The sequence below is a fragment of the Podarcis melisellensis genome, assembly GCF_964234715.1.
Source record: "Podarcis melisellensis genome assembly, chromosome: 12".
Classification (NCBI taxonomy): Eukaryota; Metazoa; Chordata; class Lepidosauria; order Squamata; family Lacertidae; genus Podarcis; species Podarcis melisellensis.
The window spans coordinates 60,068,073-60,089,387 of NC_138544.1; the positions used below are offsets into that span (position 1 = coordinate 60,068,073).

Here is a 21,315-nt window from a genome sequence, read left to right on the forward strand (position 1 = left end):
TTATTATTATTATTATTATTATTATTATTAGCAGCTTCTTCCCTTTAGGGGATCTGGTTGGCCCCTGTGAGAAGACATGAGATTTTCCTACATCCTTGTGTTAAGCTCTTCTTGTTACTGCATTGGCATTTTGTATTGACTGCTTATATGCTTAATACTGTTATCAACCACCCAACGCCCCAAGTCACGCATGGGATTCCAGGCGTCTTCACCCTCACCCAGGGTCTGTGCTCCTTTGGAGAACTGAAGACACAGCAGGGACTGTTAGAGCTTTAAGAAATTTCACCAAAATATCACGAAGAAGATTGGACTGTACTGCATAGTAATCATGTTTTGTGCTTTTTATTCTGGTCTTCATTACAAAGGAAAGAGATGGGTGTTCCTATGGACCAAATGCTTAAAACAATCATAATTTTTAATGTAACTGGCAGGTGAAATTTTTTTTTCTGTCTTTCGCTAATGATTCTGTTTTCCATTGTATTATTCTTTCTCTTTTTCCTTTCTTTATCTCTAATATCCCTTTCTTTTTTCTGTTTCTCTTGTTTTTCTTCTGTAGTTATAATCTTGTATCTTATGCGGTTGTAATTTTACTGTATTATGGGAACATCTTAATAAAAATTTATCTATCTATTTTAAAAGCCTCACCCTGGAGGGAAGGTGAATGCTCTCAAAAAGAACATCACATATTAATTTATATTCTGAGAGGAATTCCAGTTCATATATCTATAAAATATTTTCAGAAAATAAATTCTTTGTTTAGAAATTTTCTATTCCAATAATATATTTACAGAAAATGCAACTACAAATTAATAAGGAAGGATTCAGGATTGCACCCCCATGAGGGATGTGTGGAGATAAACACACCCAAACCCACAGCTCCCCAAGCAGACATTTGACCAATGCAGTATTTTAGTAAAGGAAAACCGGTTCCTGAGCTGTCAAACAGAAATATTCCTAAATATTCAACAGTGCCACCTCCTATGTCTGATAAGCAACTGCAATAGAACATTCAGAACACTTAGAAGGGGTCTCATAAAACGGGGGGGGGCACCTATTTAGAGGAACCTTTCTATTATTGATGTTTTAAAGGGGGAAAGCTCTCACACTCGCTGAAATACAGTTTAATAAAGGTTTGTTTCTCACTTACTCACATGGCGAAGACCAAACTTCCCAATACAGGCATGAAGGACATGTGGAATATTCCTCCTAGCACATAGTCCCAAGAACTCTTACAATGGACTGGAGACTTCAGATCTCATGTATTCCCCCCCCTCCAGCTCTAAGAGGAAGCATAATTGCATGGATCTTTGTAAATGTGAAATCAGCGAATAAATTTTGCTCAATATTTGAAAAGGTATGTTCTGAATGTAATCAACTTGTATTTTCTTTACACTGGAAAATTTCTGTGAAGAAAATAAAACACAGGAAACATCCAAAGTAGAGAGAAGTCTTTTAATGTCAGCATTAAGCGTAATGGTTACAGATTATATACAGAAATTAATTTTTCTATCGGAGCCCTGGTAGAGGTCTGCTTAACAGTCTCATAAGCTACCAGACCCTCTGCTTACATCTTCACAGTTCGAAGGCAGAGATCAGACTAAGAAAGTTCTCACAGTTCAGTTCAGGAGCTGTGCACGTCCAGGTAACATTCTTCAACATGTCCTTGCACCTGATGTAAACAGTCCAGGCTTTTTGTAGCTTCTGGGAACATCACACAAACTAAACTACACCATTGTTTCTGAGAACGAATGACTCCTGCACCAACAGGAACTGCCCCAAATCCAAAGGTATAAAATGTAAAACCCTTTTGTGTCGGGTCTCTCCTTCCTTCCTTTGCTGTTGCAACAGTATTCTTTGAATAAGGATCTGGCTTGCTGGTGGCTTTGCTCTGCATTCCCTTGGCTCTTCCCTTGACCAACAAGGTACCTTCCCTCGGGAATCTTGAGCGACAAGAGGGTTTTCCCCATGTAATTCTCCGGATAGTTTTATAACAATGTAAGGCGTTAAATACTGGAAGCCAACAACTGGTTTAGGCAACTCTGGAATATACATACATAGCACCTTTGGTTGGATGGACAGCATTAGGATCGAAATACGTTAGAACTTTGGAAAGAATTACAGTATGTCAGTTATAAAGTTATGGAATGTCTAATAAAAAAAAGATGTGGCCAATTTCCCCATGCTATATTGACTTTATAGGAAAATCTAACTTTAAAAAATGGGGAAAGATGGTGATATGGAAAGATTGGATGGAAGCAAGTATTTTGACTTTGGATCAACTGATGGATGCTGAAGATGAATTTTTAAGCAACACTGTGTTATGAGATAAAAATCAGCAATCAGATGTAACCCAATGGCAATATTTACAGCTACAACATTGGTTAAACAACATTGTTTGGACCAGCAGCATTTTCAGCTTCTGAGACCCCCGAGATACTAGAACAACAACAAAAACCCCACAATTATTTTTCATGAATATTTGTTATCAATTTTATATGCAGGTGTTAAGAAATGAAAAAGAATTAGAGGTTCTTATAAAGCTTAAGGAGCCACTGGGTGAGATCCAATGCTCAAAAATATTCAAAAGAGAAGGGAGTCCAAAATGGGTGAGTTTCTAAAAGGTGAAATATTGAAGGCCCAAATGCAGACAATTCCAATAAGAAATAAAAGTGGGAGGCATCTGAAGATACCAGGATGGCTGCATAAGGAGCTTACAGATCAGCTGAGATTCAAGAAGGGCATTTCTAAGAAAGGGAAAATCACAAAAGAGTATACAGTTGTAGGTGAGCTAAAGCTCAGAATGGGCTCAGGCTTGCAGGAAAATTAAAAATTATTTTTAAAGGTTTTTTTCAGCTATGTTTGAAGCAAAAGAATGAACAAGCAAGTGATAGGTCGTCTGCATGGGGAACACGGAGAAATGCTATTGGGTGACATAGAAAAGGTGGAACTACTCAACACCTTCTTCGCCTCTGTCTTGACCCAAAAGGAAAGTGATGCCCAACCTGGTGGTAACAGAATAAATGGTGTGAAGAGGGAGCTGAAGCCCAAGATATGAAAAGAGGTAGTAAGGGAACACCAGCCTACTTTAAATGAATTCAGATCTCCAGGGCCTGATGAGCTGCACCCAAGGGTTATTAAAGGAGCTTGCAGATGTAATTTCAAAGCCATTGTCTATGATCTTTGAGAATTCCTGGAGAACTGGCGAGGCCCCTACAAACTGGAGGAGGCAATATGTTGTTCCCATCTTCAAAAAGGGAGAAAAATAAGACCTAGATTAACTGAAAAACTAGTGAGCTTGACATTGGTACCAGGAAAAGGTCCTAGAAAAGATAAACAGTCAGCCAGTGAGCATTTGGAAAAGGTTACTATGATAAAGGTACAACATGGGTGGCTCAGGGGAATGCTGTAGATGTCGTGTATCTCAATTTCAGCAAGGCTTTTTCACTCCTTGGTTGTAGAGACAACATTGACTTCTTTGCTGTGTTTCTGAAGGACATGAACACTATTGCAATCCTTGCCTGCAGACAAATCACAATCTCCTAAAATTAAATTTGTATATACCCATTTCTATGGTTATGCCCACTGTGGCTTATTTGATGGGAAGTGAGATGGGTGTTGTGACTGAACCTCTTTCCACTGCTTTCATTTCAATGAAACTTTGTGCTTCCATAAAGTAACTCCCATATTTCAAGCATTTAAATGGTCACTCCCCCCTGTATGAATTCTGTGATGAGAAGTGAGATGGGCACTCTGACTGAACCTCTTTCCACATTCCAAGCACTGATATGGTTTTTCCCCTGTATGAATTTTATGATGGGAAGAAAGATTGGACCTATGACTGAACCTCTTTCCACATTCCAAGCACTGATACGGTTTCTCCCCTGTATGAATTCTTTGATGGTCTATAAGTGTGTGCTTCTCACTGAAATTCTTACCACATTCAAGGCACTGATAGGGTTTCTCCTCTGTATGAATTCTTTGATGGGAAGTGAGACTTCCCCTTTGGGTGAAGCTTTTTCCACATTCCAAGCACTGATATGGTTTCTCCCTTGTATGAGTTCTTTGATGGGAAGTGAGACTTCCCTTTTGGGTGAAGCTCTTACCACATTCAATGCAAAGATATGGTTTCTCCTCTGTATGAATTCTTTGATGGGTTGTGAGATGGGCACTCTGACTGAACCTCTTTCCACATTCCAAGCACTGATATGGTTTCTCCCCTGTATGAATTCTTTGATGGGAAGTGAAACTTCCCTTTTGCATGAAGCTCTTACCACATTCCAAGCACTGATGTCGTTTCTCCTCTGTATGAATTGTATGATGGGAAGTGAGACTTCCCTTTTGGATGAAGCTCTTTCCACATTCCAGGCACTGATTCGGTTTTTCCCCTGTATGAATTTTATGATGGGAAGAAAGATTGGACCTATAACTGAACCTCTTTCCACATTCCAAGCACTGATACGGTTTCTCCCCTGTATGAATTCTTTGATGGTCTATAAGTGTTTGCTTCTCACTGAAGCTCTTACCACATTCAAGGCACCGATAGGGTTTCTCCTCTGTATGAATTCTTTGATGGGAAGTGAGACTTCCCCTTTGGGTGAAGCTTTTTCCACATTCCAAGCACTGATACGGTTTCTCCCCTGTATGAGTTCTTTGATGGGAAGTGAGATGGCAGTTCTTACGGAAGCTCTTTCCACATTCCAAGCACTGATAGGGTTTCTCCCCTGTATGAATTCTTTGATGGACTATGAGTGTGCCCTTCTTACTGAAGCTCTTTCCACATTCCAAGCACTGATAGGATTTCTTCCCAATGGAATTTGTTTGATTGCAACGGGAGCTCTGAATGAAGTTCTCACCATACTCTGAATACTTATATGGTTTCTCCACTTTGTGGACTTTGCCGTGGTTTCCCTTGTTCTTAATGTCCAATTCATCACCACCTACAATGAAGGGAGTAACAGATTATAGTCCCAGGAAGAAATGGAGCCCTCAGTTATTGAACAATGCTAATGAATGATTTTGATAGAGGAAAAACTGAGGGGCATTAGATGCGATGTCTTCTTGCAGGGTTCACTGCCTTTGTTAACTGGTCATAACATAATACTTATGGGAACTTGAGATTCTTAAAGCCAAGCTCTTTTGTGTGATGGATTTTGTTTGACCCAATCATGGCATCCCCTCCATCTCCAATAACAAAGAACCTGACAGAAGCTACTTCAACATCCCTAACTACTTTGAAGCTTACATTTAAAAAGGCCTGGGCAGTTCAGACCAGCCTGATCAGGCCTAAAAAGCATAACTGGAGGGGTGTCCAGGGCACAGTCTAGGCCTGTTGTTTTGGCTCAGTTTCAGTTGCTAAGGCTTGAGGGTGTGGACAAGGTGCTCAGATCCGTCAGGGTGACCAATTGGGCTCTTGCTCTTCTTGGCTGATAAAAACCAGCAGGGAGGCAACAGCTGGCTAGGCCAGGGAGATTATCAATGCTTCTTTATGAGAGGGGGTAGTCCCTGCCTGTTTGAAGGAGGCAGTGGTAAAACCACTCCTTAAGAAGCCTCCCCTGGATTCAGAAAACCTAACTAACTACCGGCCATTTGCTAATCTCCCTTTCCTGGACAAGGTTCTAGAGCGAGTGGTCATAGACCAGATCCAGGTGCTTTTGGAAGAAACTGATTTTCTGGATCCATATGTTTTCGATTAGTTTTCGGGCCCAATTCAAAGTGCTGGTTTTGACCTATAAAGCCTTAAGCAGCTCAGGACCACAATACCTCAAGGACCACCTCTTTCCATATGAACCTTCCTGGACACTGAGATCATCTTCCAAGGCCCTTCTTTGTGTGCCTCCTCCTTGAGAGGTCCAGAGGGTGGCAACATGAGAACAGGCCTTCTCTGCAGTGGCTCTCTCTTTGTGGAATGCTCTCCCCAGGCAAGTTCACCTGGTGCCTTCATTATATACCTTTAGGCACCAGGCAAAAATGTTCCTTTTTAACCAGACGTTTGGTTGATCTTATTGACATCCAACACCCTTTTAGAATAAGCCTCTTTTGGGTTTTTTTTTGGGGGGGGGTATTGTTTTTGGTTTGTTTTTATGTTGTGGTCTTGTTTGTGAACTGCCCTGAGACTTCCGCATATAGGGCTGTGTATACATGGAATAAATAAGAATAAGAATATTCGCAGACAAAACAGTAAACAGCCCTCCATTCAAGGTGAGCAGTGGGATGTTAGAATTCCAGGTGTTGTAGACAGCAATATTGAGCCCCATCAAAATAGTGGACCTTCATCACATGTAGATATGTATTGAATTTCAAAGCAGATATTATGGTCAAACAGGGAGACTTACGGGTAGAGTCCATGATCCCATTATGCTCCTCCATGACTTCCTTATGCAGAGTCCACTCCTCATCTGTGAAATGAACAGCTATATCTTCAAAGCACCTTGGACCCTAACAGAAAAAGGGAAAAGTTCTCCTCTTAGACAGCACAAATATTTATTACATATTGCTCTGTTAATTGCTGCATTGTTTTCATGGGATTGTTTCGCTGCGCATCTTAATTATGGGTGCTTCTTTTAACGTTATAATGGAATTATTTTATTGTGTGATAGGAATTTTGAGGTCTTAGATATATGTTAAATGTTCATAAGTGCACCAACCAAGCACATACATAGATCAGCACAGGAAGACAGACCTGGAACCATTTTGATTCCCAAACTGACCAAATGTTTTCTCTGCAAGTTCAAAGGAAAATGGAAAAGCCTCCCCATTGTCTTTTCCTTCACAAATCCTGTCTTAAGGGTATGTCTGTGTTTGAATAGGGTGTGAGCCTGTGACCTGGCCCAGGAACTAAGTATTTATCATTACAAAAGACTGGCCAGGCTCCCCAGGCAATCCAGTCAAGTAACTTGCCAGACAGGAGATAAACAAGGACAGGAGAAAAAAAACAACATTCAAATTTCTGTTTTAGACCGCCTTTTTGTGATGTAGGTGTGATGTATCTGAGGGATGGTCTTAGGTTACACCCCTTCTGTGATGTATGTATGATGTTTCTGGGGGTGGTCTTGATCTACAGGGTGGCAATTTCAAAAGTCTTTATAAGGCCTTGCACACCATTTTTCTGGGTGCCTCCTCTCTCCTGCAAGTGAGGGGAGCACCCTGTTGCAACAGATCAATAAAGGCCAAGCCTACTGGCTGCTGTTTTGCTCCAAGTAATCCTGGTTGGTGTCTTTGCTTTTGTCCAAGGGAGCCCTCGGATTTTTCCGTTAACAATTGTGTATTTTAAGGATGGACATTAATTATAGTGGTGGAACTCCACATTATGTGTGGCATTCCAGTTTGCCCGATGAAAGCATCCCCTCTCTCTTCTCCCTGCGTTCCGTTTCTGGGGTGGAACCACTTGATGCTCTAAAGCCAACATCAATGGGTACATGGGAGCGGGGCGGGGGGAAGCGCCATTGCGCAACTGATGAGGCTGGTTACGTGAATCCTAGCCACTGTTTCAGAAGCCTATTTTACCATTCAAAGGCCAGTATACAAATAAAACTGCAACAACTGATAAATAACACAAGCAACATTCAGAAGGCGAGGTAAGGTGAGGTGGCTTCCTCTTAACAGAACTGCTGGATCTGTGCATCTGAGCTAAGGGTGTCCTCCTTACCCAGGATCTTCTGCATAGAGTTTTCCCAAAAATTCCCCACTATTCCCAATTTGTAGGGCATGGCCTCTTTCTGCTTTGGGTCAGCTGAGTCTTGCTCATCCAACTAGGCTCTCAGGAATCCTCCAAGAGATCAGAATGAATCCCTTGATCTTCTGCCAAGTTTTGTATGTGCCCTGCACCTCTGGGACCCCCATTCTACTCCAGGCCCCCTGTGGGGTATTATGGAAATGACAGGGGGCACATCTTTACACTTGTTACAATGTTACAAATATTGTGCCTGAATGTATCCTTTCGACTTGACAGCTTAGGGAAGATACCAAGCTATATAAAATCAAACCCTGCACCAATTTCCTCCATTCCAAGGCCATTTTTGCCCTTAGAGGAAAGGACTCCTTTTACCTTTCTCTCCTGCCATTATCCCTCAAACTGGGGGCACATACACAACACCCCACCCAGGGAGTGCCCAAGGGTGGCAATTGGCATGCTGATAGCTGACCATAGAATCCCAAGAGCTCATCCCCAGACTTGCCCCAGGACAAGGATATGTAAAAAGTTCTATTGTTCTTTGGTGATGGCTACTTAAGAGGTGCTGGGACATGTCTGCCTATGCTAATTTTGGACCCAGTGACATGCCTGGACATGTTTTGCCTACCCTAATTTTCAATCCCTCTGTACTCCCCTTTTGTGACATGTCAGTGATGATGTATCAATGATGCTGTACGAACTGTATTCTGGGATATCATGGGAAGTTTTAAAAGTCAATGTCACCCCATGCTCAGGGTTCTTGCTCCTGTGGGAACCTGTTGTGCAACAATAAAGATCATGGTCTACTGACCGCTGTTTTGCTCCAAATTACTTGGCTCAAACTTCCTTCCTTTACTGACCGCATGGACAAGCTGGGCTGTTGAGTAGTCTCTCACCCCAGATTTTTTCCTTATTAGGGGGAAGAGAAGAGACTCGCCAAATCCCAGAAGGCACCACCGAGGCTTCACTTGCACAACAGAGAGGCAAAAGCCACTTCCCTTGCAGGAAGGGACTTGGAAGGGAGAGCATTTTGCTCTGGAGGATCTGCCGCCTCCACCTTTATTTCCTTTCTAGGAATCCTGCACAGGAGCCCAGGAGGACCGCAGTATATTGCACACACCTAGAGAAGTTTTATGGGTGGCAGGGAAGGGCTCTTTATGCCTTCTGAACTGCTCCCTCCCTTGGCCAGAAACTGGAGGAGAGGTTTGGTGGCAGGAGAAAGCCTCTGCAAGGAGCAGGAAAGCTGATAACTGAATTGTAGTGTTACAGGAATTCTAAGGTCTCATTCATACACACACACACACACACACACACACACACACATTCATAAATTTAAAGGCAAACACATACATAAATATATAAACCACATGTCTGAAATAGTACAGGAGAGCAATCCTGAAACCATTTTGACTCCCCCAAACTGACCTCAAAAATTTTCTGCAAGGAGGAAGACAAAGGGGAAATACTCTCCCTTGTCTTTTGCTTATCTGCCTTAAGGGCATATTTGTGCATGAATAGGGTGAGCCTGTGACCTGGATTCAGGAATTAAAGTATTTACCATCAGAAAAGAATGGCTGGGCTGTCTAGGTAATGCAATCAGTGACCATTGTCAGGTATCCTGGCAGACAGGATTTCTGCTGTAGACTGCCTCTTTCTGTGATGTATGTATGATGTTTTGGGGGTGGTCTCTGGCTACAGGGTGGGCAGTTTCAAAAGTCTATATAAGAGCCTGGACACCATTGTTCTGGGTTCCTCCTCCCTCCTGCGTGGGGGAAGTGGGGGGCCCTGTTGCAACAGCTTTAATAAAGGCCAGGCTTACTAGCTGCTTTGCTTCTCAATATCCTCTGGCTGGCCTCTGTTATTTTCTCCTTCCGATAGGGAACCTGTGTAAGGACTCTATACGGGCTCTTGGATACCCCATAAAGGAAAAGGAGCAATTTTTTCATTAGTCCCGCCCCTTGCAATGCAGGAATCTCACACGACGCAGATGGCCATCCAAGCTCCGCTTGAACCCTCCCCCTTCTTCTGCCGCTCCCCACGTCCGAAGACACGGGGTCCCGTCGTCGTTCCCCCGCTGGGCCCTCCTGGTGCTGCTGGCCACGGAAGCACCCCTCTCCCCCCGCTGGCTGCCCCCTTTGCCCTCCCCCCCTTCCTGCGGGGCCACGATGCCGCCCGGGGGCAATAAATGGCTCCTCGCCTCGCTCCTCCAGAACTCTCTCAGAAAAAGCTCGTCAAAACACTTTGAAAGGGGCGCACGGAGGCACCCTGCAAAACTACCTAAAACCAGTCAAAACCTCTTTCCCTTATGCATATATATTACAGTGAGTTAACAGTGAAAAAGGAGGGAAAGAAAAGGAATACCTCGCAGCTCCATCTCAGCCAGGGCTCCAAAACAGGCGACCCCTTCCCTCCTGCCCAGGGAAAGGCTCCTCCGAACCACACCAAGGCGCTTGCCCCGCAGCACCAGGGAGCCAGGCAGGGAGGCAGCTCTCCCGGTCCCAGGAGGATCCAGCTCCGGACCCGCCGAGACCACCCACGCCCCTTTTGCTTCTCACGCCCCGCCCCCTGCGCGCCAGACACGCCCCCTCCCCGCGAGAGGAGAGCCGGGAGGCAAATAGCCCGGAGTCCATTGACACCAACCTTCCCCCATTCATAAACAAGAGACTTTCCCTTTTTTGACAAATACTCTCCCACCCAGTTTGCAGATTGGTGACCCATTAGCAGCCCATCCAGGAGCTCCTGGCTACTCGAGAAGTGTCTCTGAGGTCAGCCAGGGCCGAAACATACCTCTTCTCCACTCCGCATAATATCTGGGCCGGCTTTCATTCATGAATTGTGCCTTTTCATTCATAAAACCCGAGGTGCGCGCCATAGGTGGAGCATTTCTCTCACGCTCCGGGCGGCTTACAAGAAAATGGGAGCGGCGCCTTTTTGCTTGCTTGCCTGCAGTACCGGCGGACGCTCCTGCAGGGGGAGCTGTTGCGCAAGCTGGAACGTCAAGATGTGATCTTTGGCAGAGGAGAGCGGCTAATGAGACTTTTATTGTCTTTGCTATGGTTTGAATTTTATTGTATTCTATGTAAAATAAACTTTCAATAGCAATACTTACTTCAAAAGGGGGGGGTTGCCTTGGCACCTTGGTAGCCATGTATGTGGGACCCCAGTTTCTGAGAAATTCTTACAACATTACAAACACGTGTTGAGATATGTACATTTTCCTAATAGGAAGATTGCTGCTTAAAAGAGAGGCCTGCGCTCAGCACTCCAACCTGCCCTTTCAGAGGCATGGCCTCCCCTGCCCCCCCAAAGTACCCTCTCTTGGGGCCTTGCCTTCTTTAGGACACCCGGCTGCAGCGCCACAAAAGCAGCTGGGGAAGGAATGTTTGTTTTTATGGCATGTCTTTTTGTGGCTTTCTATTGTAACCCGTGAAGAACCATATAGAAATGTAATAAATAATAACAATATGTCATGCAGAAACCTCCCCTTCCATCTATGCTATTGCTGACCACCCCAGTCTCCCAACGGTGTGAGATCCCTGGGGTTCCAGGCTCTGTTCTCAGGATATAGGGTTTATTTGCACATAGAGACAACCTGAGCCTAAGATGGAGGGGCTCACAGCACCCCAGAAGGTCTTGCTTTTCCCATTGCTACAATCCTGGATTCTAGCAAGAATTCAGCATGGATCTGTCTCTAGTTGCTGCCTGCCCCCAGCCCATCTCACCCACATAGCTCTGGCCTTTGTCTTTCTCACCACCAGCCAGGTGGGGGGGGCACCCATTTGCCCCCTCACACAGAGAAACGTCCTTTATTATAGTAATGGCAGTACTTATGACCATTAACTCAGCAGCGAACTTGCCTGTCTCCTTCAACAATGGAGTCTTCCATTAGAATTTCACCCTTGCTGGACCCAGGAATCAGAAGGCACTCGGTTGTGATACAGACTGACACCACTACCCCACCGCCCAATAATATGGTTTAAAACAAACAGGAATAACCTTAAAAAACTTTCCAGCAGCACCTTAGGGACCCCTGACCATTAGGTCCAGTCGTGGCTGACTCTGGGCTTGCGGCGCTCATCTCGCTTTACTGGCCGAGGGAGCCGGCATACAGCTTCTGGGTCATGTGGCCAGCATGACTAAGCCGCTTCTGGCGAACCAGAGCAGCGCACAGAAAAGCCGTTTACCTTCCCGCCGGAGCGGTACCTATTTATCTACTTGCACTTTGACGTGCTTTTGAACTGCTAGATTGGCAGGAGCAGGGACTGAGCAACGGGAGCTCACCCCATCACGGGGATTCGAACTTCTAGATTGGCAAGTCCTAGGCTCTGTGGTTTAACCCACAGCGCCACCCACGTCCCCCCCTTTTTTACAACAGAAGAAGAAGATACAACAGAAGAAGTTGTATCTGAAGAAGTGTGCATGCACACGAAAGCTTATACCCAGAACAAACTTAGTTGGTCTCTAAGGTGCTACTGGACAATTAAAAAAAATTTTTTTTACTGCGTCAGACTAACACGGCTACCTACCTGAATCAGAAATAACTTTGTGGCAGTAAAGCCTGTTTCAGAGTGTATGGGGCTCCCTTGGAAGGTGGTGGACTCTCCTTCTGTGGACATATTTCATCAGAGGCTGGGTAGCCATCAGCCAGGGATTATTTTAAAAAAATTCCCAGCCAGATGGCCATCCAACCACTGCTTTAAAACCTCCAAGGAAGGAGAGTCCACCCCCTTCCGAGGGAGTCTGTTCCACTGTCAAACAGCTCTTACTGTCTTAATGTTTAAGTGGAATCTTCTTTCTTGTAGTTTGAATCCTCTTGGTTGCCCTCCTCTGCAAGCCTTCCAGCTTGTCAACATCCTTCTTAAATTATGGTGCCCAGAACAGTTTTCCAGGTGTGGTCTGTCAAGGCAGAATAGAGCCGGACTATGACTTGGAAGAAAAGTCATGGCAATCCTAGACAGCATCTTAAAAAGCAAAGACATCACCTTGCCGACAAAGGTCCGTATAGTTAAAGCCATGGTTTTCCCAGTAGTGATGTATGGAAGTGAGAGCTCGACCATAAAGAAGGCCGATCGCTGAAGAATTGATGCTTTTGAATTCTGGTGCTGGAGGAGACTCTGGAGAGTCCCATGGACTGCAAGAATATCAAACCTCTCCATTCTGAAGGAAATCAGCCCTGAGTGCTCACTGGAGGGACAGATCCTGAAGCTGAGGATCCAAGACTTTGGCCACCTCATGAGAAGAGAAGACTCCCTGGAAAAGACCCTGATGTTGGGAAAGATGGAGGGCACAAGGAGAAGGGGACGACAGAGGACGAGATGGTTGGATAGTGTTCTCGAAGCTACCAGAATGAGTTTGACCAAACTGCGGGAGGCAGTGGACGACAGGAGTGCCTGGCATGCTCTGGTCCAGGGGGTCACGAAGAGGTGGACACGACTAAACGACTAAACAACAACAATGACTTCCCCTGATCCAAACACAAGACTTCTGTTGATGCAGCCAAGAATAGCATTGGCCTTTTTTGCTGCTGCATCACACTGTGGACTCATGTTACGCTTGCGGGTTGCCAAGAAGGTTTTCATTAATCAAGAAAGAAAGTTAAAGGCTTGAAGCTGATCAGATACTGTACCATTGTAGTTCCAAACGCAAGCAATGCTGACTAGTGATCTGGCCAGGCGCCCTTGTGCTGCTGCATGTGCCACTCATCTGTCTCTGTTTAAGCTGCCAGCATCAGTCTGAGGCTGAGCAGTCAGAGGTCCGAAGTGGTGGCAGCAGTGGGAGAAATGCTGGGCAAGGCCCAAGTTTTGGCCACTATCACCTTGCTGTGAGATCACCAAGCCCCATATAGGACCACTTGATCACTTCAATCTGCAAAACTTGCACAGTTACAACTCCCACATCATACTTCTGCATTCGTAACAAATTAATATTTTACTGCAGCGGCAGCTACACTTTGAAACTCCCTATCAGGCAGGTGCTCTTTTCAGCTCCTGCCAACAACTTTAGAAAAGCCTAGCCAGATATCGAGATTGATGGGGTGTGTTCTAGTCTGCCTTTATTTTATCTCTGATTTTGCATTTTTAAAAATGCATTAAATAGTTGTTGTGAATTGTCTTTACTGATAATTTTCTTGTTTTATTCTTTTCTAACCGCTTTGAGCTTTCTTTCTTTTTTACAGTCAAGTGGTGTATACATTTTAATGAAATAAATAAATAGATAAATAAACAAGTGTGTTGACGTTTTCAGAGATTTTGAATTCAGCGAACCAGATGTGTGGCTGCTGGCTGCAAATGCACGGCGATGTGGGCAGTGGGGGGGGGGAGAGAGAGGTCCCTCCCGCCATCTCCCCATATCTCTCTCTGGGGCCGAACATATTTTCATTGGGTGGTTGGGGCAACGCAGGGCTCGCTGCTCAGAGCCACTTTTCTTCCAGTCCACTTGGGGAGATGCGGAGGGCGAAGCAGGGAGACCTCCCGGCAGCAGGAGGGAGGCCGCCAGGCCGCGCCACGGAGTCCGCGCGCAGCAGCCCCTTCCCTTGCGCACAGAGCGAGCCAGGAGCGGGCCTTGGCATCCACGGCGTAACCTGAGCCCTCCGGGGCCGGCGCGCGCCGCAGGCAGCAGGTGAGTGATGCTGGACATGCACCTGGTGCCGCCTCCGGACTGAAGATTTGATGAAATGCCTCTATTATGATCCGGAGGTCCATGGAGGAGAGCGAGCGGGCGATACCTGATCCCCTCCACTCCCGGAGAGCCCGATTGCTGGAGCTTTTCCTAACCTCCCCAGCCAGACGCCTCTCTCGAAAGGCAGCTTCAGGGGCAGGAGCCATGGGACGAGGGGGCCCAGGGCTCAGAGATGGGTAACAAGCAGACCATCTTCACTCCGGAGCAACTGGACGCCTATCAGGTAAGAGCACCTGCGGACGCAGCGCGGGAGCTTCCATGCCTGCGCGCTCACCAGAGCTTTGCTAATGCCGGGCAGGAAGCGGGAGCGGCTGCTTCTTCAAGTCAACATGCAGACAAGCCACACGAGAGCGAATGCCATGTGTGAACGCAGCCCTGCGAGGAGTGTGTCCGTGCAGGAGCCCATAAGCAGCAGCAGTAGATGGAGTCAAAGCAGCAACAACCTGCCTTTTCCTGGATTCAAAGAGCTTATTTTTACGGCTAATGTCTGTACAGCACGGGGGTGGGGGTGGGGTAGGAGAGGATTTTTGCGAGAAGATCAGAAATCACTCCAGGGCGGGGGTCTCCAGCCTTCGCAGACTCCCCTCTGTGCCTGATTTCATATTTCTTTTCTGTTTCAGGATGCAACGTTCTTCACACGGAAAGAAATTCTCAGGTGAGATTATGCGTTTCGCTACAGAATCCAAATACCTGCGTCAGAATTATCCTTTGTTAAAAGCTCGGGCGGGGGGGGGGGGCGGCAGCAGCTGAAGCAGAGCGGCCTCTCCCCGTCTCTGCCCAGGCTGCCTTTCACAGATGCCCATTTGGGATGAAATGCGCCTGGCTCCGCTCGCCCTTCAGCTCCGCATTCTGGAAATCCCCTCTGCTGAAGTGAGGGAGCTGGAAGTGGCAGGATCAGTTTCGGGTCCCTGCAGCAGAGAAGCCTAAATCAGGGGGTTCCAAGGGGCCTTTTAAGACTCTCGCTCGACAAAACTGAGCCACTGGGCAATCCAGTGTGTGAGGCAGAAGAAGGCGCTAGAACTCCCTTGGGAGTCATAGTTTCCTTCTTAGTAAGTTTATTCAGTTTTGAACTTTGAGACTTCCAAATGAGAAAGCGGAAAGGAGCTGAGCACAAAACACTCGAAATACTTCCAAATAAACTCCAAACCATTTGGTTCCTGTGGCCTCTGTAGCTCCCCCAGCTGAGACTCTGCAGAGATAATGTGGTGGAGTGGTTAGAGTTTGAGCCCCTTGGGAGAAGCGAGTTCGCATCCAGCTACCAGCCCCTCTCTCCCTGTCCATCTAGCCCACCTCACAGGGGTGTAATGAAGCTAGAATAGGAGAGCCATGGGCACAGCCTTGAGCTCCCGGAAGGAAAAGGGGATATACTAATGCAGCGGATAAACAAATAAGTGCCCAGGAAGGGAGACCCAAGGCCCGCAGGCTGAGGGGTCTCAGAGCAAGGCAGGGGGAGCGTCCAGCCCAGGAGAAATGCGCCCCCTCCCCTCTGCCATTTGCTGTGTGACATGTAGCAAGGGACACAGGCTGAGTGAAAGGGGCATTGATGAAACCTAAGTATGGGCATGTTTTCATGTCTGGAATGGAAGCCAAGACCATAATTGTATCATGAATAAGGCATTCATTATTGATAGGGAGCCCTTTTGAAACTTCTGCCTCTTTGTTCTCTGCCACTTTCTCTGATGACAGCCCATTGCCCAGTAAACAAAGGAAGCAAAAAGGAGGCAGAGGAGGAGGAGACCCCCCCACTCCCGCTCCCACTTTTTAGACTTCCCCTCTAGTGAGCGCTTTCTGCTGCAGTGCTCTGCATGCAAATCCAAGAGGAAATCCCGCCGAGTTTAATGGCCTGCGCTTCTGAGCAGGCCGGGGCAAAGGATCACGCTGCCAGCTTAGTGAGGATTTATATCCTGACTGTTTTTTTAATGTCTGTTTTGAGGCAACCAACAACAAAGTCGGAACAACAAAGCAGTAAGAAACCCAACATACCAAAAGCAAACACAAGAAGCACATCTAGACAAAACCTTTTAGGAAATGGAAACAGGTAAATGCCCTTTAAAACTGACTGAGCACAAAATCACTTAGGCCTCCTGTGCCAATGCACGCTTACTTGGAAGTAGGTCCTACTGCATCCAATGGCGTCTGGGGATCTGGACCTCAGTAAATGAGCCGAGGGTTGCAGGAGCATTCCCTGTTGTGAACTGGTGGGGTGGTGCAGGGAGGAAGTACCTGAATGTACAGAATGATCAGCAAAACACACACAGAGACAGCCACCCCCAAACAAACTCGGCTGTGCCCCCTTCTCTTCCCTCGCACACAGACCCTTCTGCGGCAGTCTGAACCCCACTAACATTTTCATATTCTTAACATCGCCTTGATCGGTTCTTCCTCTCCCTAGTTTCTTATTTTTTGTGGGAGAAGGACACCCCCTGCCTGCTGCTTCCTCTAGGCAGCAGGTGAGAAGAAGACTTCTTGGGTTTGCTGACCTCTCCTTGCCTCCAGACATTTGACTGTAAATAACAGAGCAGCAAAGGAGGTCCCTTCAGAGCTGCTTGGCCAAACCCTCTCTTTCTTCTGCCTTGCTTGGTGGGGAGGCCAGAGATGTGAGCTGTCCTGATATTTGGACCAGTGCAAGTCATCTTGGATGACGCCTTGCATGTTGCTCAGTGACGATTGACTCCTGCCAGTCCAGCATGCTCGAGAGAAGCCACATCCTTCCTCCACGACCTGGTCCTGCATCCCACAGGTGAGAAAGACTCCTTTCCTTGCTTGCAGGTTGTTTGACAGGTACCGTGACCTGGCCCCTCAGCTGGTCCCGCTCGATTACACGAAGAAGCCCAACGTGAAGCTCCCCTACGAACTCATTGGCAGCATGCCTGAGCTGAAGGTACAGGAGGAGGCGGGCAGAGGCCCTGGGGTTCAGTTCCCAGGGAAGACTCTGTGGGGAGAGGCTGCCTGGCACCAGCTGTCTCACCTGCCCACGAAGTGAGGCTGCCCCAGGGGGAATGGGGAGGAGGCCCTGAAGCCGGGCTGGTTTCCTTCTCACCCCGTCTCCTTCCTCAGGACAACCCCTTCCGGCAGCGCATCGCTGAGGTCTTCTCCGAGGATGGGGAGGGCAACATGACCTTAGATGACTTCCTGGATATGTTCTCGGTGATGAGTGAAATGGCTCCTCGGGACCTCAAGGCTTACTATGCCTTCAAAATCTACGGTAAGGTCAGGGGAATATCTACTAGGAAAGTAATCATGCTAATCTACTAATCCCAGAGGATCCCATAAGTGACTTCAGTCTACATTGCTTAAAACGAGACCCAGTTTGAGTTGCATTGATTTGAGTCATTTTGATTAATTTTTAAATTTTGTTTGTATTTATTTCAAGAATCCCAAAGTTCAAGAGTCAGTGATCTGCCATGGAACAACCCCATTGAATAAAATAACAGTGGTTACCCAGTCCTCATTGCTGGTTGCAAAGGGCCCCCCATGACAATTCAAGCTTCAGGCCCCCAAAATGTTGAGTGGCAGCCGCAGGGAAGGAGTCCTGGGAGTTCGGCATGGGCTCTTTGAAGAGGAGCATTGCCACACAACTTCACTGGCTGCCAGTCACTCCAGCAATGGGAAAGGGAGAGTGGTGGCTCTTGGGGGCAGGAGAAGAGGCCAGAGGGGCAGCTGGACCAGCAAAGAGATCAAGTGACAGGGGAAACTGCACCTTCTGAATTTCTGCCTGCCATGATCTATCAAAAGCATTGAAGGAAGCCCAAGAAGTTACTGGCAAGTGGGCAGTGGGAATCTCACTGAAAAGCAGAGGCTCCACACTGTGTGTGCATGTGTGGAAGTGGTTTGGGGTGCTCCACAAACACTGCCACAGACTCTCCTGTGCACCTGAGCGTAGGAAGCCCATTTCCAGAGGGCAGGTGCTTGAAGCAACACTGGCACCCCCACCCCAGCCCCCATAAGCAGGCCTCCCCCCACCCTGCCTCCCTGCCATGGCTCTGGCACTACTCTCCCCGCCAAAGCAGGGAGATGACCTTCTGAGGGGATCATGCGTAAGTTCAGAGGCAGTGGAGCTTTTCCCTGCTCTGGCCCTGAGGTCCCCAAGCACTCCTCTATCTGCAGATTTCAACGATGATGACTACATCTGCAAATCTGACCTGGAGAAGACGGTGAACAAGCTGACCCGCAAAGAGTTGACCCCGGAGGAGGTGTGCCTGGTGTGCAACAAGGTGATGGAGGAAGCCGACTTGGACAACGATGGCAAGCTGTCCCTGGAAGACTTCCAGCACATGATCGTTCGAGCGCCTGACTTCCTCAGGTAATGGAAACTGCCCGGCCGTGGCCTTCCTTCCCTCTCTGGGTTGTCGGGCTCAGGAACAAGGAGCTCCGGGGGGACTTTTCTCAGAGCAGAGGGTGCCAGGAAAGCCAAACGAGGTGAGAGTAGCCTGAGATTGCCCTTCAGCATTCTTCCCATCCATCCCCGTCCTGCCCATCTCATGCAGAGCGATGAAGCAGGCGCCTCGTGAGACGCCCTGGGCTTTTGCTCTCGGACACAGTCTACTGAGCTCAGCCTGGGCATCCTTCTCTCCCCAGGACAGATTCACGCAGCCCGTCATCGCCCAGCCTGCCCTGGCTGTGCTGCCAAGCGTCTCAGCCAGGAGAGGCACATTTTCCCCTAAGCTAGTTGGAGTCTCTCTCTCAGCCACGAGGAGGCCTGGAGTTCAGCTTCCACCTGCTGTTGTTTGCATGTTAAACTCCCCATCTTCGCTGATGTCCTTTTCTGACCGTGGGTCACCAATGCTGAAGGGTTCTTGTTGTTTTTCAACAGCACTTTTCATATCAGAATCTGACCCAAACTCCAGAGACCCACCGAGAGCCAGAAACCCTCTTGCTGCTGCTGCTGCTGCTTCCGGAGCTGAATGAGAGGATGAGGCCTGGAGCTCCCTCCCCAGGGCTCCTGCTGGGGGGCCGGGGTGGAGCAGAGCTTCCTTTTGCCTCTTGCTTCACACACGGTGGGGTCTCTTTCCAACTTGATATAACAATGCAGCTGGGTTTCTGTTTTTTCCCCAATCTGACATACAGAAAGGCAGCCAGCCTTGAATTAAAATTCCAAGAAAAAAGCACACCAAGAACTCAGGCCAATATAATTTTCAGTAGTGGGAGTGGTCCCTCATCGCAAATCAATAGTCAACTTTAACAAAAACTAATCCATTCAAAAGTATGTATTCCGACAAGGATTACAAACTCAAACAGAGATTACAAACTCAATCTTATAAGGATATGTATAACACAATAATTCGTTACAGAATTAGAGATAAGAGTTTATGAGTAGAGATAAGTTCATGTTAGTCCATAGTCAGGTTTGACGTGAAGGTCTTAGTTTCAATCACTGAGCAGAAGTCAGAAGACAATTATGGATCAGAAACCAGGACAGGGCCCTGTTTCAATGTATTCACCTTCATCAGCTAATTTTTAAAGGGTCGTGCAAGTCTGAAGAATTTGTATAAATATATCCTGTTATTTTCTACATTTCTCAGAGATAACAACTACGTGTGGGTAGATCAACGTGTATCTTGAGCTTTTCTGTGCATTTTTCTTGGTACATTGAATTAAAATTCAACACTAAGGACATTGGAAGAACGCTGTTGCTGGGTCAGAGCACCCCCAGTCTGGTGTGTGGCTTCCCTTGTGGCTGGACAGAGCCCACAAGGAGACCTGAGCTCCACAGCCCACTCCCACCGGTGACCCTGAGCAACTGGTCTTCAGGGGCAAAATACGTCTGATGCACACAACCTCCAAGTGTCCCTGTTTTCCAGGGACAGTCCCGGAATTACAGAAGCCACTCCAGTTCCTGATTTGATCCTGGAATGTCCTGCTTTTCCTTTATCTTCCCCTCCACGTCACAGAAAAAAATGAAACGTGGTTGAGAGATCGGACTGTGCCCCCCTCCTGTCCTTTTTGGAAACAGAAGCCTTTGTGCTGTGTGTGTGTGTGTGTGTGTGTGTGTGAAGGTGCAGAAACAGAGTCCCGTTTCTACCGAAAATAAAATACCTGCAACAAACGAAGGAAACGTTGAAGCTGGCCTACCAAGCCCTTCCTATAATCCACTTCCCTTTCATATGCCTGTTCAGTAGAATTGGGTGAGTCCAGCAACTGTGTTTTTTTCAAGCAAGGACCTTCTGGCCTGCTTGGCTACCTCAGCTGTCAAGGGGAGATGGTCAGGCCTGTCAAGGGAGAGCCCATTGAGGGCATTTGGTCCACTAACAGCCCCAGCCAATGTAGCAACTGCAGCCTGGCCTACCTCACAGGGCAATTTTGAGTGAGGAGACAAACTGGTCTATAAATGCAAGAAACACATATACACCGTTATTAAAATGTGCTCAGTGGAAAGAGATTTTGTCTGCAACTACGAAGATATCAGATGATATTATGATTAGCAGCAATAGTGTTAATAATTTAAAAAATAAATTCATCACCTGCCCTTAATCACCAGCAGGTCCCAGCGCAGGTTACAATGATCCAAAACTCAGTATTAAAAGCAGCTGCTTAGAGTGTGGTGCTGATAATGCCAAGGTTGCAGGTTTGATCCCATATGGGACAGCTGACTATTCCTGCACTGCAGAGGGTTGGACTAGATGATCCTCAGGGTCCCTTCCGACTCTACAGCTCTAGGATTCTATGAAATTACAAGCCAGAGGTCCTGAAAATGCGCATCTCAGGTGTCAGGGGCCAGGGCAGAGAGGACCGTGACCAAGTTCCCTCTGTCCAGAAGGGGCCAGAGCTGGGGACAAGCTCTCCTAGCCACTTGGACCTCTGGTGGCAAACGCGGATCCAGGACTCTCCCCAAGCCATGATCCTGCTCCTTACAGGGAAGAGCAGCCCCACCCAGAACAGGCTGCCTTCCCCCCCGCCCCCCCGGACTCAAGAACTTGGAGCCCATCACAAGGCTATCAAGATCCAGCTGCCATTCACTGGTCCACATC

General features: G+C 47.2%; 2 protein-coding genes across 2 annotated transcripts; one reads left to right on the plus strand and one right to left on the minus strand.

The window, feature by feature from the left end:
* Nucleotides 1–1,411: 1,411 nt before the first annotated feature.
* On the minus strand, nt 1,412–10,140 carry LOC309353260 (uncharacterized protein). The gene is made up of 3 exons (XM_081882600.1): nt 10,031–10,140; nt 6,333–6,435; nt 1,412–4,937 (listed from the first exon to the last, which is right to left on the minus strand). The coding sequence occupies exons 2-3, from the start codon at nt 6,364–6,366 to the stop codon at nt 3,688–3,690; spliced, it is 1,284 nt and encodes a 427-aa protein (XP_081738726.1). The 5' UTR covers nt 6,367–6,435; nt 10,031–10,140; the 3' UTR covers nt 1,412–3,687.
* Nucleotides 10,141–14,002: 3,862 nt separating this feature from the next.
* On the plus strand, nt 14,003–19,903 carry CIB3 (calcium and integrin binding family member 3). Its single transcript, XM_081882834.1, has 6 exons — nt 14,003–14,570; nt 14,968–15,002; nt 17,117–17,228; nt 17,405–17,552; nt 18,455–18,650; nt 19,161–19,903. Exons 1-6 carry the CDS (start codon nt 14,520–14,522, stop codon nt 19,180–19,182), a joined length of 564 nt encoding a protein of 187 aa, XP_081738960.1. The 5' UTR covers nt 14,003–14,519; the 3' UTR covers nt 19,183–19,903.
* Nucleotides 19,904–21,315: the final 1,412 nt, after the last annotated feature.